General features: G+C 38.3%; 1 protein-coding gene across 8 annotated transcripts in view; it reads left to right on the forward strand.

The window, feature by feature from the left end:
• Window positions 1–24,722, forward strand: part of LOC119741193 (ryanodine receptor 2-like) — a 78,034-nt gene that overhangs the window by 13,852 nt on the left and 39,460 nt on the right. For 5 of the 8 annotated variants that reach the window (XM_038216908.1, XM_038216910.1, XM_038216913.1 and 2 more), the window contains 20 exons: window positions 4,948–4,997; window positions 5,498–5,558; window positions 5,772–6,013; window positions 7,012–7,093; window positions 7,909–7,935; window positions 11,272–11,414; window positions 11,989–12,124; window positions 14,816–14,869; window positions 15,478–15,593; window positions 16,022–16,200; window positions 16,420–16,490; window positions 17,085–17,172; window positions 17,790–18,065; window positions 18,765–19,049; window positions 20,567–20,704; window positions 21,513–21,625; window positions 22,149–22,242; window positions 22,373–22,476; window positions 23,526–23,577; window positions 24,366–24,425. In XM_038216908.1, coding sequence (XP_038072836.1) covers window positions 4,948–4,997; window positions 5,498–5,558; window positions 5,772–6,013; window positions 7,012–7,093; window positions 7,909–7,935; window positions 11,272–11,414; window positions 11,989–12,124; window positions 14,816–14,869; window positions 15,478–15,593; window positions 16,022–16,200; window positions 16,420–16,490; window positions 17,085–17,172; window positions 17,790–18,065; window positions 18,765–19,049; window positions 20,567–20,704; window positions 21,513–21,625; window positions 22,149–22,242; window positions 22,373–22,476; window positions 23,526–23,577; window positions 24,366–24,425 — 2,371 coding nt within the window. The remainder of the gene's footprint in view (window positions 1–4,947; window positions 4,998–5,497; window positions 5,559–5,771; window positions 6,014–7,011; window positions 7,094–7,908; window positions 7,936–11,271; window positions 11,415–11,988; window positions 12,125–14,815; window positions 14,870–15,477; window positions 15,594–16,021; window positions 16,201–16,419; window positions 16,491–17,084; window positions 17,173–17,789; window positions 18,066–18,764; window positions 19,050–20,566; window positions 20,705–21,512; window positions 21,626–22,148; window positions 22,243–22,372; window positions 22,477–23,525; window positions 23,578–24,365; window positions 24,426–24,722) is intronic. The other 3 variants (XM_038216912.1, XM_038216916.1, XM_038216915.1) reach the window with 2 other exon arrangements.

Below are 24,722 nucleotides of genomic sequence, written 5' to 3' on the forward strand. Positions count from 1 at the left end.
TCCTTAAACTTTGCCATCTGTGGATGCTGCATTAAGATTAAGCTTGCAGTAAAGGAATGTAGTATTGGCTTTTGCCCTCCATCAACATAATTTCATCAGCACTGCATAAACAGTGCTGTCATAGAGCTTACAAGAAATTTACAAGAAATTCACAAGCTTACTCGAGTGGGAACCAAACCCATGGCCTCCTGCTTACTAGCACAGATGTCTTAACCACTCGACCACCAAGCTTCCTAGGAGTTGCTGTATCTTTGTTCCATCAACTTGGCAGCAGGCGATAAAGAGTCTTAATCGGTGCACGTTATGGTGATTTCATTTCCCTTTGCCTGTTCCCCTCAGCTACATGCATTTTCAGCATCCCGGTGTAATTCATGCATGCGTTGGCAGCAGAAATACATGGAGAATATTGCCTGCAATATGAAGAAACCACATACAAGATGCATGATTTTAACCAGACATAAGATCAACCTTAAGAGTGACAACAAATATCGTCTTAAAGCCCAGTGTGTATTTTCCTTAATTTCTGAGCACAGCAAATTTGTGAGGATCACATGCAAATACATCCACAATGAAATAATAAATGGTAATGCTTATATAGCGCTTTCCATCGTATCAACAATCTCAAAGCGCTGTACAATTATTCCCCCGTTCATCAGGCCATGAGACCACGCGGCGGCCGATATCAGCGCACATTTGGTCCTCTACCCTCACAGGTACCCATATCTTTGTAAACACCGGCAATCCTAGACCCTCTAATGTCCGTAATCCTCATTCCTTTGTTTGTACTCTAACTTTTTAGCGACAGCTCTCATTGGTTTTGTACACGAATTTCAATCGTGGACTTTCGGTCAATCGTGGACGTATTGTTTGTGCCCTAACCCTTTTGTCCTAGGACCATGATTGCCGGTGTTTACACATGCCCATTTACACTCCTGGGTGGAGAGAGGCAATTGTAGTGAAGTGTCGTGGCCAAGGAAAAAAAATACCATGTTCCTGGCAGGGTTTGAACCCACGCACCATCGTACATGAGTCAAACACCGTAACCACTGGACCATGGCTACAGTTGTTGAAGTCATGAAGTTTACTTGGCTTTCAGTTTTGCTTTTTCAGTATACATCCACCTTTAGTCCAAGAAACACAGTCTAGAGATGGAACCAAAACGATGACAGGAAAAATACTCATGCATAAAAAAATAAACGACTCAGTACAGTTTATGGTGCGAGAAATTGGTCACTATATTATACAGATAATGAATGTTTATGAGTGCAATGGTAAGAATAGTTCATGAGATGACAAATGGAATGTTCCATTCCAGGAGTGGAATGGAACATTCCATCTGTCACCGAAAGAAATTATTCTTTCCATTGCACAATTGTGAAACATTCATTATTTGTTTTATACAACTCCTGAATAAATCCTCGTAATTAACTGGTATTATTGAAGTACAGCATCGGAGCTACCGGTACCTGAAGGCACAACCAATGTGTAACGTGCAGTGGAAGTTCTATTTACCGTGGGATGGAACTTCCATTTTTGCTGTGCAAACCATTTAAAAAAAATATGCCTGTATCGACATTTGTATGCCAAATAAAAACACAGTTTGAACTGTCATGTTACATTTATGAATGGCGCTACAGTTAGTCCATGAAAAAGAATAGACAGATATGTAGTTCAAATGATACACATGTACATGATGTATGAAGGTATCATCTTTCAAAGTTTTTATGATTCCCTATAATTATATTTTCTAGTTTCCACTCCATACAAAGAATAATTACTAATCACGAGAGGCAGACACAACTAGAAAGCAGTGCATGCTGGTACATGTTTTTTTGCTTGTGATTGCAAGCTCACATGAGAGTTCCCTGTGTCAAGTCAAATGTGCATTTAACGCATTTACACCACAGAAGCATGCTTGATATAGTCTATGTAATAGACCACGGCGAATGCCGTGGTCTATTATGCGCGAACAGATTTGCTGATTAATTAGGCAAGACCCCGCCTCTTGACTTCCTAGATTTTGACCAATCAGCAGGCACTTAGGTCTATCGGGTCTTCGGTCATTCACCCGTTGCGCGTCATAGACATGGATTTTAAAAAAAAATGTCACCGCGCGGCGCTCGGTATCATGTTACGCGAATGCGCTCCCAGCTGTTGTTGTATTACAAAACGCTGCATTCGAATTGACCAATCACAGCGTTAGTCCTGATTTTGAAATGAAATGACGTCAAGATTTATTAAAGTCGACTCCGATTGGCTGGCGCGCGGCTTGCATAAATCTGCATGCTTTGACATATCAGACGTTAGACAGGAGATGGCTCCGTGGATAACGGGTGATGCTCAGACTATGCTTGATAATGTATGCCAGATAATATTGCACAAGCTTTTTTTCAGGGGACAATAATCTGTACGCTTGATCATGCTTATGGAATCTTTGGAAATGCAGGCTGTGTTGATTAATGTATCCCACAGAGTTGTAATCACAAGACATCACAAGTCAGTCACAAGTCAATCTTAAGTCATTAACAAAGTCAATCATAAGTCAATCACGTATTGATCACAAGTCATCACAAGGCATCGCAAGACATCACAGACCATCACAAGTCATTACAAGTCGATCCCAAATCACTCATGCACAACTCAATCATAAGTCATCACAAGGCATCGCAAGTCAATCATAAGTCAATCACAAGTCATCTCATGTCAAGTGATGGGCTCTTGAAATGAATTATAACAAAAGGCATTCTTTTTTCTTGTTTCATCCACTGTTTAATTGGTACGGGACTTGTTCTTAGACTTTTTGACTGTCTTGTGATGGACTGCTTATAACTTGCAAGCTTGTACATGTATGGTCATCAGACAGCAGAGAAGCCTAACCCCAAGCAGTATTGTGCATGCACATGATGTGTGCTTGCTACACTGTGGACACATGTCTTGCATATTTCCAGAAATGTGATACAATTCCGGTTAATGTGTAATGTTCCTTACAATACCTCCAAACTGACCTTTCAACCCCCCTGCTACTCACCCCTCCAACTCCCCCCCCCCCTCCCCACCATCACAACCCCGTCCACTCCTTAAAAAGTGGGCAACCTGCCAAGACTGGTGCTTCCCCAGTGGAAACGATCATGGTGGCAAGGTGAGAGGCTGAAAAACTCTGCATGAAAAGAAAAATCCAAATCCTGTTTCCGTTTTGAAAGTGCATCTCCCCTGGCTGCATGAAAAACCTCGTAACAATTCTTCTTCTTTTTTTAAGATATAAGCATTTTATTTTATGACCCCTCAGCTCATTGGAGAAAAGTGTGACACCTTAGTTGTGTGGAAAAAATCCCTGATTACTTATTTGATTTGGACAACATCTCCATCTTGTTTTTCTGTGTGATTTTTATTGTTTATTGTTTCATGATGTTATAGCACCATTCCTGACTTAGTACAAAAATATAAGAAGTTATTTTGTTTAACTTTTCAACCGTGATATGTGATTTATTTGTAGAGTCGTTGTAGTGTTTTTTTTTGTAATTGTAGACAGAAGGACCCAAAGATTTGAAGGCTTTATTATAATGAAAATAAACGTTTAAAAAAGCCAAAAATGAGACCCGTTCCCCAAGATCAAGGCAACCTTTTGAGCCGTTGTTTTCATGAAAGCAAAAGCTAGAAATTTGTTATTGTTATTAATAAGTAGCCATAAGTACAACAATTTTCTTCGCTGTTTCTATCAGCTGTAACTTTGTCAATGACTTGGACTGGCCATTTCTTGTGCTTATGTGAACTTTTCCCAAAGTTGCACCATTTGCAAAATAAATTTCTGTCGTTTCCTTTCTCTTTTATTGGGGCTTTCCTTGCTGATGTGTTTTACTTTACGTTTCATTATGTATAGCCCTAACAGTCCTCAATCCTAAGGATTAATGTTTGACAGATACTGTACTCTTTTTATCTCGAAGAAGCAAGCGCTGTCCGTTGTTCATTGTATCAAGTAAATTGTCATATAATCAGCGTTGAACAGTCTTCTCATTGTAACACGTGTTGCAGTTGGTCATTACAATTTGTGACGTGGGTTTTCATTTCAGTGATTAACTTTACTCAAATGAAATAACTATGAGAAGTGCCATTGCAGTCTTAGAAACAATGACTAGAAGTTTCCCGCAAGTAAGAGATATCCTGTGACCAATTGTATTAACATATTTATGGATGCGGGTATTTAAAATTAAGATTACTGTACTTTCAACATACCAATAGAATCACGATAATTACTGGTACAGTGGGTTCCCAAAAAAAACATCCATAGTGGAATGCCAAGGATTTGTCTCTGAAAGTTTGTTTTAAACACCTAGTTTTTGTCCATTTTTTTTATTATTCAATCATTATTATGAGATGACATGAATTCCCTCATATTAATGAACAATTGCAGTATAACTGAATGTTTTTCTTTGAACTTTCTTTCAGATTTAGGTTTCAAAGTACATTTAAATGAAGTAGCAATAATGCATGAAGTGCATTGGCCAAACTTTTTGTAGGAACTTTTCCGTTTCATTTATCTATGTCACATTTGGCCTGTTCAATTTTTTTTATAATTTCTATTTATTTTCTTTATTTAGTGATCCTGTAAACTCTGTGCCATTTGCCATGGTTATTGCAAGTTATAATTTCCCCGCCATGGTTATTGTGATGAGCAGTCATCAAGCTATAATCCCCCCCCCCCAAGTGAATTATTTTGTTAATTTTTTCTTCCACTGCTGAGATACAATATCTTGTCTGACTAATTTTCAAGGTAATATCTGACTGGCTTCATTGTATCTGAAAAGTTTGAATCACAACTTGTGAACAGGTATAATGTATATTTGAAAGTTTCATGTTGAGAAGATATAGACGAATATAAATTAGAAAAATGTTAGTGCTCAGTTTAAACAAACGTTTCATCACTTACGATATTTTTTTTTCTCTGTGCAGTTTGTTCTGCAAGTTGTCACATTTAGTCAGACAGAAGATCAACCTGTTCGGTGAGTTTTAAGAAAATCCACCCCTTATTAGTTAAAAATGGCTTGCGCCACATTGCGATAGGGAAAAGAAAGTTAATTTGTGGAACAGTTTGAAGGAAATTTAAAGGAAGTTTGTGCAGAGGCAGATGTTAGAAAGGAAAGAAAGTGGAAGTAAGTTTTTGGTGTGGTTGCTAAAAGCCCATTTAGGACCAATTGTTTTGTATGCGCCACAAGTTTCTATTGCTTTAAGATGAAAACAAATATTGATAAGTCTCAGACATATGGGCTACGTCGCACTTGTTTATGAAGTTGGATGTAGTGGTCACGTAACGCTGATTTTCATCGAACTGTTTAATTTGGGGGGAAATACTTCAGAGAGATGTTTCGAAAATTTGTTTTGCCTGTCAGTAACCAACAGAAACGATTTCAAGATTAAATAACGAACAGTCTGAGACTCATCAAGGATTAAAGGTCTATGAGAGCAGTGGAGGAATAACGATGGCATTTTATTTCCTTCCCAGGCCGGGATCTACAGTGCATCATCAGATGTCTGAGGGTCGTTGCCCAGTCTATGGATGCAAGGTATATCTAATCAACTTGTTACCAATTGCAGACTTCTGAAGCCTTTTGGAGTTCTGATTTCCCTCATAAAATGATCATCCTTTCGATAAATTCCTAAGTGGAGTATTACTACAGGATGCATGTCAAAAGTCATGCCTCTGTCCATTTTTCATGCTCACTTATACTTTTTATATTTGTCCCGCCTCTGCAAAAAAAAATCCTCAAACACATCAGCTCCGTGATGAAGCACAGCTCTGACGTGGTCAAGAAAGGTCTTGTCAGCTTCTTCCAGCATGCAGCCGACGACTTCACCGCCACCGTCCAGAACGTGAAGAACGGCCGCTTCACTCACATCAAGACCACACAGGTGGTCAAGGGTAGCATGGTGGTCAACTACGTACCTGGGGTCCTCATCCCTGTACTGACCAGCCTCTTCAGCCACCTGGGGAGGTACCATTTTGGACAGGATATACTCTGTGAGTACCAGTTCACAGGGCACCGGTTTTTTTTGCCGAATTGCTATCTAGTAGACTCAAGCCTGGTTCATGTACTTCATGTTAATTGGTTTTAATTACGGCGGCTGAATTTGCTGGAGTCGATATGTGTTAAACTTTTGGGAGTTTGTTGCATGTGTGCTCAGAGCTGATTTGCACTTCATGTGAATGGGATTTCATTTGTGGCTTAAATGCCAGATTTAAAGTGCGTCATTGTTTTGCAAATTTAAAGCCTATATTTGCGACCTCACAAATATACATTTGCATTTTCACCACGTATAAAGTTGCCTTAATTTGTTGACCACAATTATTTGAGTGATTGAAGACACGTAAAAGCAAATGCTGCTTTTGGTAAAAAAAATTTGCATCTGTATGGCAACAATTTTGTATGGTATTTCGTTTACCAAAGGCAACAAATACTCGGCAACAAACCACACTTTTAGTCAACGTTATTTTCACAGAGGCTTTCTCTGATTGACTCCTGTATAATTACATCATATTGGTTATGCTAACTTTCTATTTAGTAAACATTAGTTTGCCGGCAGTCGTCTTTCATTCCTCCGGCAAACTAGTGTTTACTCAAAGAAAGCCAACGCAGCCAATGTGACGTTATAAGAGCCAATCAGAGAAATCCTCTGTGAAAATGAAGTTAACTATTCGGAAACTGGCACGGCCACATATCCATCACTGCCTTTTGTACGATTTTTAAGTTTGATTTCTTTTTGTGAGCAACGATGTGCAATGTTAGGTAATCTCAGTGGCCCACTGTATACATGTCAGGAATGTGGCCTCTGTTCCAGCAGCTCTTCTGTTGCAATGTCATATTCCAAACTTACCATCACAATTCAACCTTACTCCTGAAATTAAAAGTAACATTGTACATAAAAAAGTTTTCTTCATTTTTATGATCAAATACACAAGTTGCGTTACTTTTGCTCCATGTATTATTGTTGTTGTTTTTTTTGGTTTTTTTTCCACAGTGGACCAGGTGCAGGTAGCCTGTTACAAACTCCTCAGCAGTCTCTACTCACTGGGTGCTGATAAATCCCTCTATGTCAACAGGTGAGTCAATAGAGGGCGCTATTGCATAGCAACCAAGATGGAGTAGGGCAAGGCCTAATCGCAAAAACTTCCCTCAATATCTTACGAGTTCACTGAGTCAGAGAACGGATAGGGCACTCTTGTCCTTTTGACCTCAAATGTGGAGTCAACTACTTGAGTCAGTGTGAAGGGGAAAAAAGTGTTTCCAAGCCTAAACATTGTTGTTAAAATTGATTGATTAATGTAATAGCATATAATTACATGGTAGCTGCAATTAACATGAAAAGTAAAAAGTAAAGATCAAATTAAAAGTAAGTACAGAAGTAGGAGACACATTAGTAAATCCCAGCTGGATTATGGTGTAATAACAGTGATAAATTGGGAATTGAAGTGTTTTGTACGGTATCTGTCAATCTGAATTTTATATTATTGTCTTTGCATCCATTTTGCTTTTAAATTGAACGTAAAGGTAATTTTCAATTAATCTTGGACATTGATTCTCAAAATTGGTTACAAAATATTTGCATTTTAATATTTCAAATTATTTCTTGGGAAATGTCCTTGGTTAAGTTCTTTTTAAAAATTCTCTTTTGGTAAAGGGTAATACAATCTGAGATTTCAGATTTTTTTGAATTTTTATAAACATCATTTTTGCTCTTAAAACACATTTCAGAAGACCTCATTTACTAATGTGGATGGAATATTACGTTGTACTTCAATCGTTCATAATGTTTTATACCCTCTTGCACTTGATATGGAACATGGCATGACACGACTATCTTTCTTGGTTTTTCATTCCGTGGTAACTATGGTAACCACATCTCTGTGCCTTACAGCATGCAAGTGAAAGAGGACATCGACAGGTAATTGGAGGAGAGACATCTCAAACAAACACACCATGAACGTTCACATTGCATGCATGCTTGCTTTTAACAGCACATTGCCTGCCATCACTGACACTATCTAAACACTATCATTTCCTCAATAAATCACAATTGGAAGCAGGTTAATCGGTTAAAGGTTAGGAGATTTCAACTGGGCTCTTTGGCATTCCCAGGGCTGGATTTTGGGTCCTTTCTGTCTTCTTTTGCACTACTCTTATTCCACAGTTGCACATCATAAACTGATATGGTTGGCTTAACTCACTGGGAGCCAAAATCCTTGAAATTGACCTCTTTTCTTTGATGCTTTGCCCATGATTACACCCACACTCTAAAACACAAAACCCAAGCTAATATTGGAGTGATTTCTAACTCAATTTCTTGGCCTTTTCACACCATTGTGCATTGCTCACACTCTAATTTATAGCACCCTAAACTCATCTTTTGGCTCTGACAAACAAATTTTCTAATTTAATTCAAACTGCAGTGTTTGGGTAAAGGCAGACTTTGGAATTAGTTGTTCCTTTGTGTGTTATGGACTCTGTGCATGACCACTTACGAGAGCTCCTTGGAAGGAACACTGCATGCATGCACACAAGACCATTAGTTCATGCCCTTAGGGCGTGAGGTATGCACAAATGCACTTAATGTGCGCGGACCAGTAACGTCTTTGGGCGAGCGGTAGGCATATGGCACCTATGCGTACAAGTGCCACACATGAAGCAATTGGTCCCTCTGAAATCTCTCTTTGTCACCGTTGAGGGGTACATGTGGGAGTCCATAACATAATTCATTGCTACAATTACAGCTCTACATGTAACCACGAATTCTGTTGAAGTCTCTGTTTCAAAGGTCTCTCATTGTACATTCTTTCTACCCCAAAATTTTACGGATGGGTCTGCCCGTTTTTCTTTTGACCTTTGACCCTGTGGTGAATGGGACATATATATATTTGTTATATCATGTGCTTGGATACTGTAATTTCATTGGTCGAGAACGGCCTCGTGTCTGGTCTATAAAAACGCATGTCACACACATTTATCCACTTTTACTTGGAGATCCGTGATATCGCACTGCGTTCATTGCGCGTGTTGCGCAAGCATATGGAACCTGCCGGCGCACTAGCTTCACGCAATGAGAACTGCAACGTCGACTGCTCAGTCTCATGGATGTCTGGCAGGACATCAAAACTTTCAGTTATCAAAGTTTTCATCGCAGTGGTTTAATTTATTTTTCACACAGGAAGTTACAACCATTTATCTTTTGGAGTTATTGGCACGATATAACAATTTTTTTTTACCCCCCCCCCTCAGTTTTTAACCCCCTTAGGGCGCAAAGCACCCTCGGCTTCACCTCTGGTGCTACGCGCCCCTCTGGTGTTAAGTCATATTCCAAATCACAGCAGTCAACAATTGTTAAATATACATGAACCATAACCCTGTGAACTACAAAATCAGATCTTTTTATGGGACGTATCTTTTCTGTGGGGCTGCCCTACTATGCCACTTCATGGTGCAGGTGTATATGCATTGATTATCTAAGTTCAATTTATATTTTATAGATTGTTGAAATGTGTAATGGGCTAATAATAATTTAACATATGTCAACACCATTAATTTTTCCAGAATGTTTTCATTGCAGACGTATAGACCTTATGCGTTGGAGGTGTCTCAGAGGGCGCTCTGTGTTAGTTTAATTTAGTAACAATGAATACAAAAAAAGGTTTACTCATGCCTATCTGAGCGATACAAAACCATTGCCCTTCAACTCCACCTTAACGCATAAGGTCTATCAAGTGCTTATATTTTATTCACAGCTTTGGGTGGTAAATAAAATGCACATGAAATGCTAACCGTGCACAAAAAAATGCCGGCTTTAAAGGGCACTCTGGTTTGTTAAATGATTTGTGGACTGTTATAATTGCCAATGCAAAATGTGGAGATAGATGAAATATCGTACATATTTGTTTCATCACTTTTAAACCCCCCCCCCCCAAAAAAAGGGGGATGGAAAAAGAAAGAAAACAGACACATTTTAAGCAACTGTACTGATGATGGCAAGCATAACTCATCAACCCTCCAATAATTTCATTGAACACACACAGTTGTTTCTGCTTTAATGCTTCCTTGATCAGACCAGAGTGCTCCTTTAAAGTTCCACATAATGCTTTCTTTCCACAGAATAGCTGCAACACAGAATGGCTGCAGTGTCTTGTATATAGACCAATCAGGGCACGCTATCACTTCTATCATAGGGGCCCCCTTCAATGGCGAAAGCATTGTGCTAGCTATTGTTCAGATAATTCATCACAGAACAGTTGCTTTGTACATATAGTGCACAATGGTTTTTCCATTGAAGGGGGCCTTGTGATGAGTGTGCGGTGATCAGGTGCCCAGATTTGTCTATATGTGTGAGTGTGCATGTTTATGGTGTAAATCAAGGACACACACGTGCAACATCATCAATGAATTGAGGATAGGAACCAAATCGAGGACGACCTCGATTAGAAAACGTGTACAAAACCAATGAGAGCTGTTGCAAAATAGTTATATAAACAAAGGAAAAGGGAAGAGTAATAATAGAAAATCCTTGATTTACACCATAAACAAACCTGTGTGAATGTGAGTGTGTATAAAGAATGATCGTTGAAATTCAGCCTCTGCTGTGTTGTACATTTTGCAGTGAGTACTAGCAGACTTACCATTTGATGAGGAGTTATTGGCAGTTCAAAACCACATGCTGTTACAGCTCTGAAAACCTGCGTGTTTAAGCAGGGAGCTTTTTTGAGTGTGATGCACTGCTTACCATCACTGTAACATAACTGCTGCATGAGAGATATCAGCTTTTGAAATGATGCTACGGTAAAAGAGTTGAAAAGAAAGAAGCATGCACAAAGCAGCAAATTGTCACTGGCTTATAGATATGAACAGCAAGCTTGCAGTGTGTTCCACCTTATGTAATGAAACAGAAGAAGAACAATTCACAAGCCAGTGAGCCACAACGCAGTAACGAAGGAGAGGCCAACCTCAAGCATTGCATCTTGGGAAAAAAAAAGAATGAGTGGATTTTTTTCTTTCTGCAAATGGTAACTTTTTAAGAGGGCTACAAATGCATGGTACGGCATTTCACAATGAAGGACAGACGATTATCTGCAGGACAGTTATGTGCAGGAATTCAATCCTGAAGTTGAAAAATGGCCTCTGCAAAGCGTACATTGTTGGTGGTGCACTCTTGTGAATTCTTTGCCTTCTTTTTTTTAATCAAAATGGTGTTTTTATTGATCCGCTGTTGACATCGGAATCTTTCTTGTCTCTCTAGGCATAGGCCAGCCATCGGGGAGTTACTGGCAGCTTTTGCCGGTGCTTTCCCTGTTGCCTTCCTGGAGCCTCACCTCAACAAGCACAACGGCAGCTCACTGCTGGGTCAGCTAGAGCTGAAAGGGGCAAATTATGAAGGAGCAGGTGCATTATCACGTTTAGATGCCTATGAATTCCCCCCCCCCCCCCAAAAAAAATGATACTCTTGATGAAGGTCACATCTCAAAATCTGAAAAAGGCATATTTTCAAGCAAATGAGGGGGCTGAAATTAATGACGTGATTTTGGGGTACAAACCGTAATTCAGTTATTTTTCTGAAACTCAGGGTGCTTTCAAAAGACCCTTTTCCTTTCAAAAGGTTTGCCCCTCACCCCCTCCCTCCCAAAAAAGAATAGAAGTCTGACGTGTTCAACCTTTGTCAAAATGCTTGCTTTTAAGAAATCTAGAGGTTCACTATCCAGAGTTGTAATTGAGTCAGTCACATGTCACTACAAGTCATCACAAGGCTTCACAAGTGATCGCAAGGCATCACAAGTGATCACAAGTCATGCTCACAAATGAGGTGTGACAAAGACATTCATTTGTCACAGTTCATTCCTTCCTAATTGTGATCTGACATGTGAATTGACTTGACTTGATTGGTTTGTGATTGACTTGATTATAAATCTGTTATTTCAAAATAAAAATGTGCATTTTTTTTTACCCCGAATTGTTGCAGAAGAACTGTTGCGACTGACATCAGGAATTCCCACCTTGGAGGCCGTCATGAAGGAGCTGGACCAGATGGCCACAACGGGTGCCACGTACAATGACGCACCCCACGTCATTGAAGTCATTCTGCCCATGCTATGCAGGTAGGAAATATACTCCACCAATTTTGGTTGGAGACGTCTTGCTATTCCCCTGCAAAGTAAAATTTGCCGGAATAAAAAAAAAAAATTTGCTGGTAATAAGTTTGTTTTTATGGATTGGATACTGAAACGTTCATTTTCATTGTGGGTTTAATTGTTTTAATAAACCCAAATTTCAAATTTCTTTAGTGTTTAAGATTAAGATTTTTTTGTGAAGGACTTTCTTGTACATTAGGACCCTTTCGTTGTGGAATTACAACTGCTGGTTTCCTCAGGATATTCTAACATTTTGCGATATATGGTTCTACCTCATGACTGAAACATCCAGTCAGAACCTCCTGTTCTTTATCAGTACTACACTTTTCTTTTTTATAATTAGCCTCTCCAAATTGTGGATCTGTAATTTTCTCCTAAAGCTTATTATTAACTATGAAACCACTATAAATTAATGTGTTAAAAAACCTGAGAAAAACTGCCAATGGCATCTTGACTTTCCAATGACATTTGTTGTTATTCATTACTGTACACTGCCAAAAATATTTTCTTACTTAAGAAAACTTTTCTTGAAATTAGAAAAATATTCTAGCTTTAAGATAATTTGTAAGAAAAAAGAAAATGGGCAAGAAAATACTTCTTAAAATATTTAATAAAATATACTTTAAGAAATTATATCTTCTTTTAAGATTTTTTTTCTCAAAACTATTCTCATTACAAGAAAATTTTCTAATTTTAAGAAAATTTCTTACATAAGAAATTTGTTTAAGAACTACGAACTGTGTTTTTCTCATATTTGCCATCTATTTTCTTATTTTAAGAAAATATTTCCTATGTTAATAAAAACAATTCTTGTCTTCCAAAAATGCTACACTTCAAGAAAATTATTCTTGCCAAGTGTTCTTTGTTGATGCATTGTACAAAAAAATACTTTCTCATTTTAAGAAAACTTTTCTTGAATGAAATTAAAATTGTATGACTTTGGCTCTGACAACAGAGGGCGCTGTTGGGGGAGTGGCCAACTGAAATTTAAAAGTGTATTGTTTCAGCTGTCAGGCCTGAACATTCACTTATCATTTCCATCATTTTTATTCTGCCAAAGGTATGTACAAATGTTAGTTTTATTGTCATGTTTTAACTTAATTATCATAGATTAAGGATGGCTATTTGTATGAACTTTATTGTTGAAGATGTTTAAGGATTGAAAAGATTGAAAGTTGTGTAAGTTTCGGATCGGTAGTTGCAAAGTTATGTGTATGTACATGCATAGTGTAATACATGTTGAACATTGCACACATAACCCACTAAGCATGAGTGAGATAGCAATTCCTTTTCTTTTATAGAATGTAACATGTAAAGTGGAAGTCACTGATATGAAAATGGATTTTTAGAATTGTTAGAAGTTAATCTGATTTTGGCGATTAGGCTCTGCCCGAGAAGCAAATCTAAGTTTGGAGAATAATGCTCAAAACTAGGTTTGAAGTTCACCAATAAAAATGTATATTGGCCTAGTTATGACAGTGATAAAATTTTTAAATAAAATTGTAATGTAAGGTGAAAATACTATTATTGAAATGAGCAAACTATACAGGGTGATTAAAAAAGGTAAGCCTGAAACAAAGGACTTTTATTTGTTAAATATTAACACAATGTCTTCATGGCATCCATTGCTGCTATGATGAATGCATACCTTTGCCTTGAAGTTGTTTTCTTGTAGTAGGAAAACAATTCTCATTAATTTGTACTAAGATTTATGATGTCTTTTCTTTTGGAATCCAAGAAAACCTCAGCAGAAACAAGAAAAACAACCAAGATTACAATTCCAGCTAGGAGTTAATTGTCTTGATTCAAGAAAAGGAAAAAGGTTTTCTTGTGTCATTCCTAATCCTAGAAAATGGTAACAAGAAAATTGTCCTTGCAGTTTTTCTTAAAATAAGAAACATAACTGAGAAAAGTTGATTTCAGGTGGATTGAGCAATATAAATTTTCTTGCAGATTTTCTTAAAATAAGAAACATACTGAGAAAATACTTTAGAAAAAAATATTCTTAATTTGACAAAAGTTGAGAAAGAAACAAGAAAAAAAACTAGAATTTTTTTTGCAATATGAAGGGGTTATATTCTTGATTCAAGAAAAGGAAAGAGGTTTTCTTGTGTCACTCCCTAGAAAATTGTAACAAGAAAAATTTTCTTGCAGTTTTTCTTAAAATAAGAAACAAACTGAGAAAAGTTTAGAAAAAAATATTCTTAATTTGACAAAAGTTGAGTAAGAAACAAGAAAAAAAACTAGATTTTTTTGCAATATGAAGGGGTTATATTCTTGATTCAAGAAAAGGAAAAAGGTTTTCTTGTGTCACTCCCTAGAAAATTGTAACAAGAAAAATTTTCTTGCAGTTTTTCTTTAAATAAGAAACATAACTGAGAAAAGTTTAGAATTTTTTTTCTTATTTTGACAAAAGTTAAGAAAATTATTTATCCTAAATCAAGAACACTAGAAAAAAATCTAATAACAAGTTTCTTAAAACAAGAATTGGCCTTTTAGAAATATTTTCTTGTGTCACTCCCTAGAAAAAATAACTTGTTTTAAGTTTTTTTTTCTCAAAATAAGAAATATATTTTTGGCAGTGTATGGTACTCATTGTCATTATTGCATTCATTCATCAGACTGTATTTTCACATTCTTCGTTTATGTATCCAAAAGCTACCTTCATTTCTGGTGGATGGAAGGTCCCGATAACATCTCCAGGAGGCAAGGGTGAATATGTGTTTCCTCTCCCTCTGTAGTCCACTCCTTGAAATATTACCTTGAGCTGGTACCAATTTCTTTACAAGATGGTAAAACCCCTTGAAAATAAATGATGTTTTTCATAGGAAGATTTGCAGAACATGTCTTTTTACTGTTCAATTATCTTTCTCTCATTCGCATGACACTTAACCTGATTCAAATGTTTAACTTTACTTTGTAAATGAATTTTCTATGAACACAGCCAATTACTTACGTAGTTTCGTTTACGTTTCGACTAGTTTCACTAGTCATCCTCAGAACGAAGCACCACCAGTCAGTTTGTGGCGCTGTTTCTTGTTGCGGCCACTAGATGGTGGTCTTTACGTTAGATGTTTTTTAATGAGCAGTGACCGAAGTGAACCTCTGAAAATTTAATTAAATGGATTCAATTTGTTCTTGTATTGTGTGCATGACATCACATAAATTTTTTAGAACTTTTAGAACTTGTGTTAACAGAAAATCTTAAACTGTTTTTGATTTGTGGGTTCTTTTTCTTCATACAATCTGGGTGATTTTCAGTGACTCGGACTTATTCCTGGGAGTAATTTCTACTACCCTTATTTTTTTCTTACTGACAGAAATTACTGGACGATGGTGAATTCCAACCATCTAAACACCACCTTGGGGAACGTCTTGACTCTGATCAGATTCAACTTGGGTTCGGGAGATGCCCCCTGGATGACACGCATTGCTGGTGAGTTACTTTCATGGTCATGTTCTGTCTGTCTAATAGACCAATCTATTCAGCCCCAACTATAATGTTTTGACCAGCCGTGATTAATGCCTGACATGCATGTATTCATGTGCAGTAATTGCTTTTGAGGATTCATGAAGCTTCTAAGAAAACATAGTTCAGGGATGAAGTAGAAAGATTGCAGGTAACACCATTTGGAAAGTAATCCCTTCTTGGAAGAAGTGTGGTTCGGAAAAGAACCGGTCGGTTGAGTGTAGAACTCGACGTTTCGGACAGTGTGCTCTGTCCGTCCTTAGGAGGGTGAGTGACGGGCTGTGGATGATGCTGGAGGCTTTATGGCTGTGCGTGTTCAGCAAAGCAAAGCTTCAAGTCATATATAGTTCAGGAGTTAAAGTTAATATTTTTTTCATTGTTTTTTGCTTTGCCAGCCAATGCCCAGCCCATCCTGAATGACGTCAAGGAGGAGTTACTCAAGACCCACTTCCTGCCAGTCATTGTCAAGCTCCGAGGCAAGATGGAGACGGTCTTTGCAGCAGAGGAGGTCCTCAAGAAGGAATATCCCATGGGAGGCAACGAGATGGAGGAGGCAGAGTTTGCCATTCTAGAGGTCAGAGGTCACTATATTCTTTTAGCAGCGACAATGAATTTGAAAGACGTTACATCTTCAAATGCACTTTCATCCAGATTACCAAATAATTTATACCCCTCAGTAGCAGATACAACATCTAACCAACAGCAGGAGTTGAACCCCTGTCCCTCACATCACTTGCCAGTATTTCGCCACTGTTATAATTAATTTTCTCTATTTTTCTGTTTTCTTGTACAGGACTACCACCTTATAGTGAGGGACATCTATGCTCTCTACCCACTTCTCATCAAATTTGTCGACTCACAGAGGTACGTGATTTATTTTGTTTCTGTTGACCAAAGTTTAAAACAAAATTAAGGCCTGCTTTGGATGAGATTTGTATGTCATGACAGAGCGTATTTGAAAATTCCATTTTCAAGTTTTGCAGTTTGATGATTATATTTCTATATTGCAACATCATTTGGTTGTTCATACGCTTTCATTTTTAATCTATAAGTTAGTTTTAGAGGTAAAATCTTGAACATTTTACAGAAAGAATTTTTACAAGTAACATTTGAATATGGTTAGAGGCATATAAGTCAAACAGTATCTTCAAAAATAATCAATAAAATCAACTTCTGAATCCTTTGAAATTCAACAATTAAAGCAACAAGTTCTTTTCATCAAATCCCTTCCATTCACATTTGTGGATTATACTTTGAACTTCCAAAACTAACTTAAACAAATTGTGTATTATAAAAATCCACATGTTTAAAACATAATATACTGAATCCTCAACGTCTCTCCGATTGAGTGATTAATTTTACAGCATTTTAGGATGGTGTGTGTGAAAAATGAGAAGTTGGGAGTACATATGTGAATCTAGAAAACTGTATTGTTATTCTTTGTGTTTGATTTGATAGGGCCAAGTGGTTAAAGACACCATCTTTGGAAGCAGAGAGCCTCTTCAGTGAGGTGTCCAGTATCTTCAACTGCTGGGCCCGATCTGCAGTAAGTCTCACTTTTATTGGATGGTTGACTGCATGGCTTGTTTGTAGTGGCCTAAACCAAAAGGTGCTGGTACTGGGCCTCATTTCACTGCTCTGGTCACCATAAATGAGGAATGTTCGCTAACTGAAGTGTACGCTTAGTATCTGTACTATCTTTGCTTGCACTGTAAGCACAGAATGGTGGTCAAGTCAGTATTATGTGGTGAGCAGATCCTTACTCTACAGAAATTAAAAGAGACGGATGTAAATTGTGCTTACAATCACATGCGTATGTAATACCTGCAAGTAACAGCACTAATTGTTTATATTATTGTCCAGAAGAATTTTCTTGTGTTTAGCTTGTTACACAGCCTTTTGTCTACTCTGAAAAAGCCAGTACTTTTGAGAATATATAGTTAGACATAGTGACACCTCAATTAGTGCAATGTTCGTGATGCTGGCTTTGTTATACATGTATCTTGTCTTCAAATACGAACCAAATAGTGAGGAATATGATTCAGTTACTAAAACATATTCCAACAATTCAGTTTTCTATCTAGACAAACTGTAATATAAAAGAAAATTTATCAGAAACAAGGACGGCCTTAATATATAGATTCCTTGAATATCGCTTTGTAGAACTGTCGTCGTGAAGAGCAGAACTTCGTCGCCCAGATGGAGGCCGAAAACGCTGCCCTCTTGGCTTCAGCAACATCCAACCGACGCATGGGTCTGACCCCACCAGACGACCCTGGCGCCGGCCTGAAGGCGGCCAGGGACCGTCGGGTGGAAGGTCAAGGGTCACCGACTGGCCTGGTGGTGGTCTGTCTGAAGCGCATGCTGCCTATTGGGATGAACCTGTACGGAGCGAGGGAACAGGAACTAGTGCAGCAGGCGAAGATTAAATTCCAGGAGGTTAGTGTGTGGGCGGGGCTTCTATGTGGGAGGCACGTTTATTTTGCAATCTTAGATACGCAGAAGTACAGTAGAACATGTTGCTAAAAACAAACACTGCTTTACAAAACATTTGGCCAAAAAAGGTTCATCTATCAAAATTCAATCTGTTGCAGAGCAAAAATTATTGTCGATTTCATGAGTATAAGATTAAAAACCTTGTCTGTAGTGTACATAAGTGTTTTGTAATACTCGGTTAGATTTCAATTTAAAAGAAATTTTTTTTTGTAAAATAAAAAAAAATTGGATTCATGAAATTGGTCCTCGATATGATATCGTAACATAATTTTATTGGAGGCGTTATTTGTAAATCATTGTTTTAATTGTTTGTTGTTAATCAATGTTAAGCAGACTTCTGTACATCTAGAAACTGAAATATTTATAATAAAGTTATAGACAAGTAGGATGGAAAGAAAACCCATGTGATACAAGGTAAAAAAAGTAAACCTTGGGGAGGATTTGGACCTGCAATATTTTATCAGATTGGAATAAAATCAAAATGAGTGTTTTGACACAAGTAGATTTGAAATTTAATTTAAGAAATAGTGCTTGCCTGTTGAAGGAAGCTCGCCAAGCAAACTCAACTTGTAATCATTTGACACTTAATCTCAGCTACACAATTCAACAAAAAGTCTCCTTTCTTGTTTCCTTGGCCTACAGAAAGAGACAGAGAAAGACGTGCGAGAATTCCTGGTCCAGTCGCTCCACGTCCAGGACAAAGAGGTTGACCCTAAATCCAAAGATGACCCCTCCTCCCAAAAGACCTCTGCATCATCTTCCTCTTGCACTACTGCCTCGTCTAGAAGCCGACCCTCTAACATGTCCGCGTCTTCCAAGTCCTCGTCTGCGTCTTACCGTCCGTCTAAAAATAGATCCTCCCCCGCTTCCTCTTCGGCACCGCCCCCTCCTAGTGCATGCCCGAGGCGGTCGTCTCTTGCTGCTAGTGTTCGTATTTTTTCTGTGTTGGTTGGGATCACTCTTGTGTTTTTTTGTAGAAAGTTTTTTTTCCCCCTGAGAGGCCTCGGCCCAATTTCACGGCGATGCTAAGCACGTGATTTAATGCTAACAGAGCCTCTGTCTATTTCATGGAGACTGTAAGCATAAGCACAGCAAAAGGCACGCTTACCGCAGAGGAAAAATTTGCTTAACTTAGTGACGTTACCTTAGAAATCTCCATGCACATCCATGTTAGCACATCCATGCCATGAAATAGTGCTTAAGGTTAGCAAATTTTTCTGCTATGCTAAGCACAACTTTTCTGCTAACTGTTAAGCAGCGCCGTGAAATTGGGCCCTGATTGATTCCCAAAATAAGCACTTGATCTAAGTGGGAATCTTTCTTGGAAGAGTGGGTTCCAGGGGTTCAAACCAACTGGGTCCCTCCCCTTAAAGAAAAACATGAAAGATAAAACGAAGGAAAAAGAAACAAGAAATCCAAATTATAATTAACAAATAGAAAATACCAAAAAAGTGACAAATCTGTAGTTATGCATATGATATGCATTGCCCTGAAATTATCTTGGAAATCTTAAAAGCGCAAAGAGTGTACTGAATTTACAACTCTTTTTTAGCATGGTCATACTCCCAACCAAATTATCTAAATTTAATAATTGTTGAAACTGGTAGAAAAGATGAATGTACAAGTAATCTGTTGGAATCTCTTTCTGTCTTGAAGTTGTTGGAAGGCAAGTGTACAGATGCGTGTATGTATGCTGGTTAGTTGTCCATGCCTTACGCAACTAATTGAAATGCAAATTGCTAGCTAGTTGGCATTACTTACATGTAGATGCGCACAATTTTGGGCTGTATACTAATATCCACTCCTTTTTTCCCTGTGTGTATTATCCGCATGGTTTCTTGCTCCCTCTTTTGGTAATGAAGTTCAAAACCTGGGGAAGTACTTTACACTGAGACCAGTGTTGTAGTCGAGTACATTTCCACGAGTATGAGTATTTTGTCATGAGTATACAACTACCAGACATTTTTTTCCCATGAGTATGAGTACGGGTACCAAGAAATGTACTCGAGAGGTGCGCGTGTTGGTTGGCCACATGCCCAGTGGGCGGAACTTAATGGATTGGCATGGGCGTCGCCAGGATTTTTTCTAGAGGGGGGCAAAAAAAAATTTTGCCAAAAAATGCTTGTATTTCTCAACACATTCTCGATTTATCAGTTTTAAAGGGGGGCAGGGACATTTTGCCCCCCCCCCCCAACTCATTAAATTTACACCACTTTGTCTTCGCGCCTCTTTTTCTTTTCTTTTCTTTTCTTTTTCTTCTTTTTTTTTTTTTTTTTTTTTTGCTTTTCCAGGGGGGGGCAAGTGCCCCCCCTTGCCCCCCCCTCGTGACGCCCATGTGGATTGGTGTATTGAAGTGTCATTGTGACGCATCGTACTGAAAGTTGCGTGAAGTTTAAACAGTGTTATATATCCTGCAACCATTTTGTGGTCTTTTTACCGAGCAGCAAGCGGCCAAGAACTGGCAGAGGCATCTGTACAACAAGGCAGCGTCCAATCGCATGATTCATGCCGTGGAGATGACGCAGGAGAAGATCGTGGATAGGATCATGAACATGGCGCTGGTGCTGCATAGACTACATATGGTGAGAACTGTGACCAGTTTGACTTTGATTGTTGACAGTCGTGTCAGACTTACATTTCAGAGCCACGCCGAACCAAAGAGCATCAGGAGTGACTTGAGCCAATCCAAAAAAATATTTAGTTTTAGAAAGGAAACGTTAGTGCATTAATTTTCTATCTCGACTGGCCTCTATTTTGACTAGACTCTGAGAAGCAAGTAAACAGAACGACTGTGACAGTCAATCTTTCGACGTAGTCACTCCTGAATGGTTTAGCTTTTCATATACTGAATTCAAATCTTTGGAGTGATGTGGTTCAGTGCGATTCCTGAATGGAAGTACTTAACGGGTGTGACTGACCTCCATTTATGCTTACTGTGTTCATGAATTGGATGAAGGTTTCTATTTACAGAAGAATCATGTTCATGAACACATTAGGAATGAACATATTAGGAATGTCCGTGTTTGAACTGAGGCATTTTTAAATGTTAATACATCTATTATTACAGGACCATGTACACATACATGTACCTCCTCCGTATTGTTTCTACCTTCATATTGAGCCCATTTTTCATTCTATCTTCTGACATTTTATACTAATATGGTAATATAAATTTCGTTTTGGTTGTGTCTTTGTTTAAACATCCTCAGATGAGTAAAATGAGCCATATTGTATTAGAATTAAGTACTTTCTGAACTGATCGCACTGTATCAGTGCTGATGAGTGGGGCATTTCATAGTGAGCACCATGAGCGCCTAGCAATGGCGAACACCAGCATTACATACCTTCCTCATCCTTTTCACTATGAATTATTTTTGTCTTGGGTTTTAGATGGAGCATCCTCCGTTGTCCAAGAAGAGCGCTTGGAGGCGGCTCATGTCAGCTCAGAGAAGACGAACCATCATGGCTTGCTTCAGGATGATACCACTTCACCATCTGCCCAAGTAAGTCAGGGGAAGGGGTCCATTGATGCAATCAATTTTAACATTTGCAAGCGCTGGCAACACTTCTTTCGGAAATAAATGTAAATTATAATTTTGGAGTTTAACAAACAAATTGCCCGGAGCAGGGTTTGAATGCTGTGACCCCATTCCGGTGCTCTACCAACTGAGCTATCTAGCCGTATGTTGGCAGTTTTCCATTTTGTCAATGTCTTTGTTCTAGAGGCTCTAGTCAGAAGCCAACCATGTAAACCATTATACATTTATATGCCATAATGGCCAGGGATCACACCCAAAGTCACGATGCCAGCAACATCAACAATGTTGCAGTCCTGGGAAATAGCAAACGGGATCACTCGGAGAGATCATACGACTATTTAATTCCAAATTTAACAATAGCCCTAACAGTCCTGAATCCTCCAATTTCAATATAATTTTGCACAGCCCCTAGGGAGTTAGGGTTAATGTCACTTGTTCTTTGTAATACTAATGTTTTGTTTATGTCACTCTTTCTCTTTGCCTGCAGGCATCGTGCCATCAACTACTTCCTTAGAGCATACAAAGAGAAGTGGCTCAGTGTGGAAGACTCAGCTCAGCATCTGCTGATTGAAGATCTCACGGTAAGCCTTATTCAAGCCTTTTTACATCAACTCCCTTGGATATCTTTATGAGAAACCGTTATGAATCCAACAATTTATGTGAAATCAACAAGCTCTGAGACTTTTCATTTGCATTTGGTCGTCATTCCAGAAATCCAGTGGTGAGGAGTTGGCAGCAGTTTCTGAGGAGAGTAGCAGAGATCCCTTGCATCAACTCATCCTGACGTTCAGCCGGTCGTTTGGACTCCAACACAAGTAGGCATTTAAAAAAAAATTCTTTCTGTTAATAAAAACCCAGGATTCTTCGAAAGTGCACGGATGCCGTAGGTCGAATCCTGAAGAGGTAAAAGATGATGAGGAAGTGTTTAGTTTCGAAGGTGGCAAAAAAAGATGGGAGGATATTCCAGAAAAAAATTACAAATCAGTCCGGGACTAAAAACCCAATCCACACGATGGTGTAGATGGGAATCGAACCCAGGTCACAGAGGTGGAAAGCAAGGAAAGTTACTACTACGGCAACCTCTCTCCCTGTTAGGTTCATTCTTCAACTGTATTCTGCTTGTGACTACCGTGTACATTCTGTTTAATAGTATTCACCACCCTATCTTATGGTACTGGTGATGGTTAATGTTATAAAGCAAACAAAGCATTGTGTTTAGCTTCCCCCGTTCCGTGATCTACAAACCTATCTAAGGCTACCGGTGATGACTGATCCCTCTCACAATATTTTAAAAAGAAAACACAAAACATTGTTAACTTGTAATACCCCTGCTCCATCCGATGGTACTGGTAATGAATATATATTCGTTCACAAACTTTTGTAAAGGAAAAGCAAAGCAATAATTTTTGTTTTTGCTGAGAAAGAAATTTGCTTCTTAGAAGGAGCTCTGTGATATGTTCAGGAAAGTGGTTCTGACATTTTTTTTAACTGGTTCTCCTTTGCAATGAGGTGTTTCGCTGTGCTCTTATAAAAGTAAAACAGTGAGTGCCATTAACAGTATTTGAATGGATGGAACCTGTGGTGTATCAGAGGGTTTCTTTTCTCATAGTTTCAAGTTCTGTATTGATTTTCAAGTTTCAAGTTGAAATTCAAGTTTCAAGTTGAAAAATCATTCATTATGTTGGCCTCTCCACATTCATGAAAATGCAAAACAGCTGGCTGGTTATGGTTTTGGCACTTCTTGTTTTGGCACAAATTAAAACTTAATTGAAATTCCAACTTGAAACTTGAAAAGTCAACTGGAACTGAAAATATAAGTAACACTAGAAGAATTAATCAGTCCGTTTTCTTCTCTCATTTCTAGTGGTGTACAGCAAGACTTCCTGTACGCTTCATATGCAGACATCATGAGCAGGGTAAATTGGTTGAAATAATTGTTTTCATTTAGTTATATTTTGTTTTGGAAATGGACTACCTGACTGCATGGTCTCTAGTTAAAAACTGACAAATGTTGATACATTTCATCACATCTGATTTCAGTCTGAAACGAGTTCTGTACATTCTTATTTTGGAATTTTAAGGCAAAATTAACATTGTGAAAAAAATAAATGAAGAACCAGATGGAAAGTTTAGCAAGTTGACTTTTGATTAAATTTTGTCAAAATAAGAATATGTACTGGAAATTTCAAGCATTTCCTGAAAAATGTTCCAGCACTCGACCACAGCTTTTCTAAACTATCCTCAACGCCTGAGCTATCCTACTGCAAGTTGGTTGTCTCCCAACTTCTTTGTGTTGTGCCCTGTGAGAACAAGTTAAACAGTGAACCGTTCAGGATTATGCCATACGCCCTGTATGTGCAACAACATGTGGGTCAACATGTGCGTCCTCCATGAGCAATAACATGTGTGTCCTCCCAATGACAGACTGCGTATTCCAGCTACAAGGCTCATTGCTGTGATTGGTCAAGACATCATGGAGTGTAGTTTAATTGATCGGTCCATTTTTACACAAGCCACTCTCAATTGCCTTTTACCAAATTTACCCAAACCAAATAGTGCCCCTATACTGTGTCCACCATATCTCAAAAAGGGTAAATGGGTATGGTTCTATCTTTTTGTGTTCTTTATCAAGCATATAGTAAGTTTTCCTTCTCTGCTGCAGTGGAATGTAACAATCTGTGGTTTTCCATTTGAAATATTTCAGAGTTGCAGCGGGGATGATGATGAAGATGATGAAGAGACAGAGGACAGCATCTCATTCCAGGTACAACAAAGTCATGTCTTGATCAGATTGCTTATCTGCAATTCATTTCCTGCCTGACTTTATCTTTGCTTTTCTCTTTTTCATTGTTGAACCGTGTGAAACTTTTCTGTTGACAGTAGAGCAGGAGCAATCTGGCCACCACAACTTGGAGGCTTTATTAGTACAGAAAAAGCCTCATTTGAATGTGGAAGCATTGTCTGTGGTCACAAGTATTGTTGTCACCTTTTAATTATCATATCTATCATGTCCATCATATCTGTCCCTTACGAGAAAAGAGTGATCCAAGAATCGTGACTT

The sequence above is a fragment of the Patiria miniata genome, unplaced genomic scaffold (genome assembly GCF_015706575.1).
Source record: "Patiria miniata isolate m_02_andy unplaced genomic scaffold, ASM1570657v1 HiC_scaffold_5, whole genome shotgun sequence".
NCBI classification, from domain to species: Eukaryota; Metazoa; Echinodermata; class Asteroidea; order Valvatida; family Asterinidae; genus Patiria; species Patiria miniata.